General features: G+C 72.2%; 1 protein-coding gene across 1 annotated transcript; it reads left to right on the top strand.

The window, feature by feature from the left end:
- Positions 1 to 364: 364 nt before the first annotated feature.
- On the top strand, positions 365 to 9104 carry CNGA4 (cyclic nucleotide gated channel subunit alpha 4; the record flags this gene model as incomplete). The annotated part of the gene is made up of 6 exons (XM_084616941.1): positions 365 to 461; positions 720 to 861; positions 1280 to 1393; positions 2518 to 2624; positions 7035 to 8030; positions 8710 to 9104. The coding sequence occupies 6 exons, from the start codon at positions 365 to 367 to the stop codon at positions 9102 to 9104; spliced, it is 1851 nt and encodes a 616-aa protein (XP_084473067.1).

Genomic DNA, 9104 nt, shown 5'->3' with positions numbered 1-9104 from the left:
ATGTCCCCAGCCAGCCCTAAACTGAAACTCCCTCCAGCCCCTCCTCCTCTGGGCTTTGTCCCTTTCCCGGGCCAGGAGGTCACCGGATTCCTTTGTTCTCCAACCCTTTAGCTCTCACCTTGCAGGGGGAAGGGCCCAGGCCATCAGTTGCCAGGAAACATGGGGGTCGGCCATTCTCTGTGTCCAGACCCCTGCACACACCTGCCCTCTAGGGCTCTGCAATGATCACACACCCTTATCCCACCCCCTAGATACTTAAGAACTGCATAGGGGAAACTGAGGCACTCCACACTATTCAGCAGAAACATTAAGAACAGTCCCACTTCATCACACCATCATAGAGGAGCCTTTCCAGAAGGTGGCTATGGACATAGTGGGGCCCCTCAGCAAGGCGATCCGGGCAGGGAAGAAATACGTCGTGGGGGTGATGGATTTCGCCACCCGCTACCCACGTGGTCACAGTGAGGCCCTGGCTCAGAGAGCCGGCCCGGCAGGCTGTTAGCCGGTGTGCTGCCCTCAGGGGCCCTGCGGTGGTTCTAACCTGCCGGCTCCTCCCAGCCGCTCCCCGGGGCAGCCATTACAGACTGGCACCCGGCCTGATTGGGCCTTTAGTTTCACAGGCTCCGGGCTCAGGTGCGCAGGGCCCCATGGGGCCCCGGCTCGGTTGCTAAGATCCAGCGTGAGCTGCCAAAGCCGGAGGAGCCGCTGCTCCGGGCCAGGCTCGCAGGGACACACCTGGCACCTCACCCAGCCCGGTGCCAGCATGAGCCGCCAGCCGCAGGCCACCGCCCGGCCCGAGGCGGGCAGGAGGGGGCTGATCAGCACGGTGCAGTCCAGCGCAGGTGTGGGGCCTGCGGAGGGGTGAGTGGGGGGGGCAGAGCTCCCCGGTGCCCCACGCGCTGAGCGATCCACGGGCACAGTGTCAGTCCCGAGGTGGGTCCCGGGGGTGCGGAGCAGGGCTGGGGAGTGGGGTCCCGGGAGCCCCAGCCCCACGGGATGCTGGAGAGAGGCAGCAGGGCCTGGGCCAGGATATCCAGGGCCTGGGGGCTTTGCCAGCGCGGGTTACGGGCGCATCCCTGTGGGCGCACAGAGACCAGGGCGGGGTCAGAGACAGGGGCAGCAGCCCAGGGAGCCATCGCTGCCCTCCCCAGCGCACTGATCCCTGCCCACTGGTGCCGCCCTGCCACCCAGGGCACAGAGCCACCGGGCACCACGCGCCGGAGCCCGGGGAGCTCAGAGCCGGCGCCAGGCACTAAAGCCCACGCGTGTCTCCCAGCAGCGGGGGCCGTGCCCCGAGGACCTGGGTCCTGGACCCCTCCGGGGATGTGCACTATTGGTGGCTCAGTATCATGGTGGTTCCCATCCTGTACAACTGGATCATGCTCATCTGCAGGTGGGTGCGGCTGGGGGGCCACGGGGGCGGGGCTGGGGGGTCAACTGAGGCACAGGCTGGGGGTGTCACGGAGTGTGGGGGAGTCCAGGCCCTGCACCCCTCTTCCTGGGATCCACTGAGACTCTCAGCCAGCCAGTAAAACAGAAGGTTTATTGGACAACAGGAACACAGTCCAAAACAGAGCTTGTGGGTACAACCAGGACCCCTCAATCACGTCCTTCTGGGGGAGCAGGGAGCTTAGACCCCAGCCCTGGGGTTCCCTGTGTTCCTCCACCCAGCCCCAAACTGAAACTAAACCCCCCCAGCAGGCTCCCTCCTGCAGCCTCCGTCCACATTCCTGGGCAGAGGTGTTACCTCCCCCTCCCCCTCCTGGCTCAGGTGACAGGCTCTCAGGTCTCCCCTCCCCAGGGCCCATTCCCAGGTCAGCACTCCCCCCTCCCTGCTGCCTCACATCCTCACAGGGGGTGACTGGGGCATGGCTGGAGGGAGGCGGGAACATGGGCTGGGGGGCAGCCCAGGGAATCAGGCACTGACGGGGGCACTCCAGATCCGCTGTCCCTCTCCAGCCCCAGGTGCCCTGGGAGGCAGATCCGCAGCCCCCCCCCCCGCCCCGGTGCTGAGACAGCTGAGTACCCAGGAGTCCTGGCTGCTCTCTCGCCCCGAGCGTCCTGGGGACACACTCCGCATCCGTCCTGTCCTGTTACTGTGCATGGCGACCAGCTGCTGCGCTCCGCCCCAGAGGCAGCTGCACCCCAGGGCCGGGAGGAGCGAGTGACATCCGGGGGAGCGTTACTGCCCCGGCCGAGTTCAGGGGGACGGGCTGATGAGGGGACCCCCCCACCCCCGGGGCAGGGCAGCGCTGCCATCCCCAGCGGGCAGATGGGACCAGGGCCTAGCACGGGGCACCGGCAGCACGGAAGGCAGCTCTGCCCAGCCCCAGTGCCGGCCCGACGCCCGGGCATCCGTCCACTCGCAGCCGCGCCCACGAGCCAAGGGCCCCCGGGCCGGCTGGGGGGTGTCCAAGCCGGGTGGGGCAGGAGGGGGCGGGGACGGGGGGCACCCAGGGCAGGTGCCCGTGGGGAGCTCCCGGCACCGGGGTGACGCAGCGGCTCGGCCACTCGCAGGTCCTGCTTCCCCGAGGTGCAACAGCTGCACCTGGCCCTGTGGCTGAGCCTGGATTACCTGAGTGACCTGCTCTACCTCCTGGACATCGCCGTGCGACTCCACACAGGTGAGCCCCCGCCGCCCCCCAGCCTGCCCCCCGCCAGCCAGAGCCCGGCCCCCCGCCCTGCCCCCCGCCAGCCAGAGCCCAGCCCCCCGCCAGCCAGAGCCCGGCCCCCCGCCCTGCCCCCCGCCAGCCAGAGCCCAGCCCCCCGCCCTGACCCCCATCCGCACAGCCCAGCCCCCCAGCCTGCCCCCCGCCAGCCAGAGCCCTGCCCCCCGCCCTGCCCCCCGCCAGCCAGAGCCCAGCCCCCCGCCAGCCAGAGCCCGGCCCCCCGCCCTGCCCCCCGCCAGCCAGAGCCCAGCCCCCCGCCCTGCCCCCGCCAGCCAGAGCCCAGCCCCCCGCCAGCCAGAGCCCGGCCCCCCGCCCTGCCCCTCGCCAGCCAGAGCCCGGCCCCCCGCCCTGCCCCCCATCCGCACAGCCCTGCCCCCCGCCAGCCAGAGCCCAGCCCCCCGCCCTGCCCCCCATCCGCACAGCCCAGCCCCCCAGCCTGCCCCCCGCCAGCCAGAGCCCAGCCCCCCGCCCTGCCCCCCGCCAGCCAGAGCCCGGCCCCCCGCCCACACCCCCGCCAGCCAGAGCCCTGCCCCCCGCCAGCCAGAGCCCGGCCCCCCGCCCTGCCCCCCGCCAGCCAGAGCCCTGCCCCCCGCCAGCCAGAGCCCAGCCCCCCGCCCTGCCCCCCGCCAGCCAGAGCCCAGCCCCCCGCCAGCCAGAGCCCGGCCCCCCGCCCACGCCCCCACCAGCCAGAGCCCTGCCCCCCGCCAGCCAGAGCCCGGCCCCCCGCCCACACCCCCGCCAGCCAGAGCCCGGCCCCCCGCCCACACCCCCGCCAGCCTGAGCCCTGCCCCCCGCCAGCCAGAGCCCTGCCCCTCGCCAGCCAGAGCCCAGCCCCCCGCCCTGCCCCCCGCCAGCCAGAGCCCAGCCCCCCGCCAGCCAGAGCCCGGCCCCCCGCCCTGCCCCTCGCCAGCCAGAGCCCAGCCCCCCGCCCTGCCCCCCGCCAGCCAGAGCCCTGCCCCCCACCAGCCAGAGCCCGGCCCCCCGCCCTGCCCCCCGCCAGCCAGAGCCCGGCCCCCCGCCCTGCACCCCGCCAGCCAGAGCCCGGCCCCCCGCCAGCCAGAGCCCTGCCCCCCGCCCTGCCCCCCACCAGCCAGAGCCCGGCCCCCCGCCCTGCCCCCGCCAGCCAGAGCCCGGCCCCCCGCCCTGCCCCCGCCAGCCAGAGCCCTGCCCCCCGCCAGCCAGAGCCCGGCCCCCCGCCAGCCAGAGCCCAGCCCCCCGCCAGCCAGAGCCCAGCCCCCCGCCCTGCCCCTCGCCAGCCAGAGCCCAGCCCCCCGCCCTGCCCCCCACCAGCCAGAGCCCAGCCCCCCGCCCTGCCCCCGCCAGCCAGAGCCCTGCCCCCCGCCAGCCAGAGCCCGGCCCCCCGCCCTGCCCCTCGCCAGCCAGAGCCCAGCCCCCCGCCCTGCCCCCCGCCAGCCAGAGCCCTGCCCCTCGCCAGCCAGAGCCCAGCCACCCGCCCTGCCCCCCGCCAGCCAGAGCCCGGCCCCCCGCCAGCCAGAGCCCGGCCCCCCGCCCTGCCCCCGCCAGCCAGAGCCCGGCCCCCCGCCCTGCCCCCCGCCAGCCAGAGCCCAGCCCCCCGCCCTGACCCCCATCCGCACAGCCCAGCCCCCCAGCCTGCCCCCCGCCAGCCAGAGCCCTGCCCCCCGCCCTGCCCCCCGCCAGCCAGAGCCCAGCCCCCCGCCAGCCAGAGCCCGGCCCCCCGCCCTGCCCCCCGCCAGCCAGAGCCCAGCCCCCCGCCCTGCCCCCGCCAGCCAGAGCCCTGCCCCCCGCCAGCCAGAGCCCGGCCCCCCGCCCTGCCCCTCGCCAGCCAGAGCCCAGCCCCCCGCCCTGCCCCCCGCCAGCCAGAGCCCTGCCCCTCGCCAGCCAGAGCCCAGCCCCCCGCCCTGCCCCCCGCCAGCCAGAGCCCAGCCCCCCGCCAGCCAGAGCCCGGCCCCCCGCCCTGCCCCCGCCAGCCAGAGCCCTGCCCCCCGCCCTGCCCCCCACCAGCCAGAGCCCGGCCCCCCGCCCTGCCCCCGCCAGCCAGAGCCCTGCCCCCCGCCCTGCCCCCCGCCAGCCAGAGCCCAGCCCCCCGCCAGCCAGAGCCCGGCCCCCCGCCCTGCCCCTCGCCAGCCAGAGCCCAGCCCCCCGCCCTGCCCCCCGCCAGCCAGAGCGCAGCCCCCCGCCCTGCCCCCGCCAGCCAGAGCCCTGCCCCTCGCCAGCCAGACCCCAGCCCCCCGCCCTGCCCCCCGCCAGCCAGAGCCCGGCCCCCCGCCCTGCCCCCCATCCGCACAGCCCAGCCCCACAGCCTGCCCCCCGCCAGCCAGAGCCCAGCCCCCCGCCCTGCCCCCCATCCGCACAGCCCAGCCCCCCAGCCTGCCCCCCGCCAGCCAGAGCCCAGCTGCCTGCCCTGCCCCCCGCCAGCCAGAGCCCGGCCCCCCGCCCTGCCCCTCGCCAGCCAGAGCCCGGCCGCCCGCCCTGCCCCCCGCCAGCCAGAGCCCGGCCGCCTGCCCCTGCCCACACCCCACCCGCCCACCGTGCCCAGACCCCTGCCCTGCCCCCTGCCCCCCGCCCCCCATCCAGGTTCTCCCAATCCCCAAGGACCAAGCCCCAGACCCAGGTCAATATACAAATCAGATCCTACCCACAAATCACGCTGTTGCCAATCCTTTCGAATCTAAAATCTAAAGGTTTATTCATAAAAGGGAAAAGATAGAGATGAGAGCTAGAATGGGTGAAATAGAATCAATGACAGACAGTCACGGCCAAGTTCTTGGTTCAGGCTTGCAGCAATGATGGAATAAACGGCAGGTTCAAATCAAGTCTCTGGAGAACATCCCCAGCTGGGATGGTGTCACGGAGTGTGGGGGAGTCCAGGCCCTGCACCCCTCTTCCTGGGATCCACTGAGACTCTCAGCCAGCCAGTAAAACAGAAGGTTTATTGGACAACAGGAACACAGTCCAAAAACAGAGCTTGTGGGTACAACCAGGACCCCTCAATCACGTCCTTCTGGGGGAGCAGGGAGCTTAGACCCCAGCCCTGGGGTTCCCTGTGTTCCTCCACCCAGCCCCAAACTGAAACTAAACCCACCCAGCAGGTTCCCTGCTGCAGCCTCTGTTCACATTCCCGGGCAGAGGTGTTACCTCCCCGTCCCCCTCCTGGCTCAGGTGACAGGTTCTCAGGTCTCCCCTCCCCAGGGCACATTCCCAGGTCAACACTCCCCCCTCCCTGCTGCCTCACATCCTCACAGACGGGTTGTTCAGTCCTTTGTAAAAAGAACAGGAGGACTTGGGGCACCTTAGAGACATCCGATGAAGTGAGCTGTAGCTCAGGAAAGCTCATGCTCCAATAAATGGGTTAGTCTCTAAGGTGCCCCAAGTCCTCCTGTTCTTTTTGCGAATACAGACGAACACGGCTGCTCCTCTGAAATCAGTCCTTTGTGTAGAGCCTCCATTTGTAGGGAAGTCCCTCCAGAGGCCAGAGGCAGGACTGAAGAGGAGCTGCAGCAGCTTTCTATAGTCTCTCGCCATGTGGTCTCTGCTGTCTGTGTCCCAAGGACAAGCTGCCCATCCCCTGGCCTGGAAACACCTCAGAGTCCTGTCCCTAGGCAGGTCCCTGCACGGCTGGCTGAGCCCCCAGGCGTCTCTGCCGTCTCTCAGTGGGTCAGTTGTGTCACGGAGGGTCCTTAATGGGCCACCCAGCAGGCTGGGCAGAGCTGACAGCCACGTGTCTGGGGCGCCCCCCAGAAGCAGAGCACACGTCTGAACTGCAGACCGGACAGAGCCAATGTTCATAACTTCAACTACAGAAATCGTACCCGCAGATAGACAGCATCAGCCTAACCAGCCCACCAGCACCTTGACTTAGGCGCCTTCTTTGACCCCCTTTATACAAGATTTGGTGCCACTGGGGGGCCTCGGTCGCAACAATGATCTACACACTCCCAGTTCACGTCAGTAACATCACAGCCCCGCCCGCCGAGCCCCGCCCCACAGCCACAATCCCAGCCCTTCGGTCCAGCCCTGCCCAAGTCCCCCGTGCCCTGTGCCCATCGCGGCACCTGGGGGCTGCTCTGGAGTGGGGAGCACGGAGAGGCGCATGCTGGGGCTCATGGTCTGCGCAAGCCGAGCGTTCGCCCTCGGCATGCGGGAGGCGGCAGGCCTGGCACCCTGGGCCACGCCGTGCCCAGGAGGAGCCAGTGCCAAGGCCACAGCTGGCACCGGGCCCCCTAGGCAGCCCCAGCCCCAGAGCGGCCCCCAGCCCCGCGACGTGCTTAGCGGACCCCTGGGAACCCGGGAGCCCCCGGAACCTGGCCCCAGGGAGCCCTGCGGGGGCGCGTGCCCAGAGCCGTGGGGGGCCCTGGGCTCAGTGCCCCCGCCCTCCCCCGGCAGGCTTCCTGGAGCAGGGGATCCTGGTGCGGGACCGGGCCCAGACGGCCCGAGCCTACCTGCGCTCCGCACACCTGCCGTGGGACGTGGCCTCGGTGCTGCCCACCGACCTGCTGTACCTGCGGCTGGGCCTGCAGGTGCCGGCCGTGCGGGCCAACCGCCTGCTGCGCACGCCGCGCCTGGCCGAGGCCCTGGAGCGGCGGGAGACGCGCACGGCCCGCCCCCACGCCCTCCGCATCGCCCGGCTCATGCTCTGCGTCCTGCTCGCCGCCCACTGGCACGCCTGCGCCTACTACGCGCTCTCGGGCGCCATCGGCTACGGGGCGGACGCCTGGGTGTACCCCAACCACAGCCGGCCCGGCTTCGCCCGCCCGCTGCGCCAGTACCTGCACAGCCTCCACCTCTCCGCGCTGGTGCTCGGCACCGTGGGCGACACGCCCCCGCCCCAGCGCCAGGAGGAGTTCCTCTTCGCGGCCGCCGGCTGCCTGCTGGCCGTCCTGGGCTTCGCCACCGTCATGGGCAGCATGAGCTCCGTCGTCTCCAGCCTGAGCGCGGCCGAGGCCGCCCTCTACCCCGACGCCGAGCGGGCGCAGGCCTACCTGCGGCTGCACCGCGTGGGCCGGCGCCTGGAGAGCCGCGTGGCCCGCTGGCAGCAGCACCTGCGGCTCCACCGCAAGGTGACCAACGAGCAGCAGGCCCTGCGGCACCTGCCCCGGCCGCTGCGGGCCGAGCTGGCGGTGAGCGTGCACCTGGCCGCCCTGCGCAAGGTGCAGCTCTTCCAGGCCTGCGAGCGGGGCCTGCTGGAGGAGCTGGTGCTCAAGCTGCGGCCCCAGGTCTACAGCCCGGGCGAGTACGTCTGCCGCAAGGGCGACATCGGGCGGGAGATGTACTTCGTCCGCGAGGGGCGGCTGGCCGTGGTGGGCGACGACGGGCGCACGCAGCTCGCCGTGCTGGGCGAGGGGCTCTACTTCGGGGAAATCAGCATCATTAACATCAAGGGTAAGGCTGGCGGCAGGCTCCCGCCCCCGGCTCCCGCCCGCCCCGCAGCCCCTGCCCCCGCCCCCGGCTCCCGCCCGCCCCGCAGCCCCTGCTCCCGCCCCCGGCTCCCGCCCGCCCCGCAGCCCCAATTCCTGCCCACCCCTTCCTACCTTCCTGCCCTGCAGCCCCCTGCTCCCACCCCCTGCTCCCAACCCAGCCTACATCCCGGGGCCAGGTGGGACGTTGGGGGCTCCGGGGCAGGGCCAAGCGGGACGTTGGGGGCCCCAGGGCCGGGGCCAGATGGGATGTTGGGGGCTCCGGGGCAGGGCCAAGCAGGATGTCGGGGGCTCCGGGGCCAGGGCCAAGCAGGATGTCGGGGGCCCCAGGGACGGGGCCAGGCGGGATGTTGTGGGTTCCAAGGCCGGGGCCAGCTGGGATGTTGGGGACCCCAGGGACGGGGCCAGGCGGGATGTTGGGGGCTCCGGGGCAGGGCCAAGCAGGATGTCGGGGGCTCCGGGGCCAGGGCCAGGCTGGATGTTGGGGGCTCCGGGGCAGGGCCAAGCAGGATGTCGGGGGCTCCGGGGCCAGGGCCAGGCTGGATGTTGGGGGCTCCAGGGCAGGGCCCAGGGATGTTCAGGGTTCACCCGGCTGCAACCTGGGGCCAGTGGGGCCTTGGTCCCAGCCGGTCCTGTCTCCGCAGGGAACAGGTCAGGGAACCGCCGCACGGCCAACATCCAGAGCATCGGCTATTCGGACCTGTTCTGCCTGTCCAAGGAGGACCTGCAGGCCGTGCTGAGCGAGTTCCCCAGCGCCAAGGCCGCCCTGGAGGCCAAGGGCCGGGAGATCCTCCTGGGCATGGACAAGCTGGACGTGAAGGCCGTGGAGGAGGAGAGCGCGCGCCAGCAGGAGGCCGAGCGGCGCACCGGGGCCCTGGAGGACGCGCTGGACACGCTGCAGACCAAGTTCGCCCGGCTGCTGGCCGAGCTGGAGTCCAGCGCCTTCAAGCTGGCCCTGCGCATCGAGCGCCTGGAGTGGCAGACGCAGGCCTGGGCTGGCGCCAGCGGGGAAGGCCCGGGGGCTGTGCCCGGGCAGTGA

The sequence above is a fragment of the Lepidochelys olivacea genome (genome assembly GCF_965140295.1).
Source record: "Lepidochelys olivacea isolate rLepOli2 genome assembly, chromosome: 1".
Taxonomy (NCBI): domain Eukaryota; kingdom Metazoa; phylum Chordata; order Testudines; family Cheloniidae; genus Lepidochelys; species Lepidochelys olivacea.
This window is presented reverse-complemented; position numbering and strand designations above follow the sequence as displayed.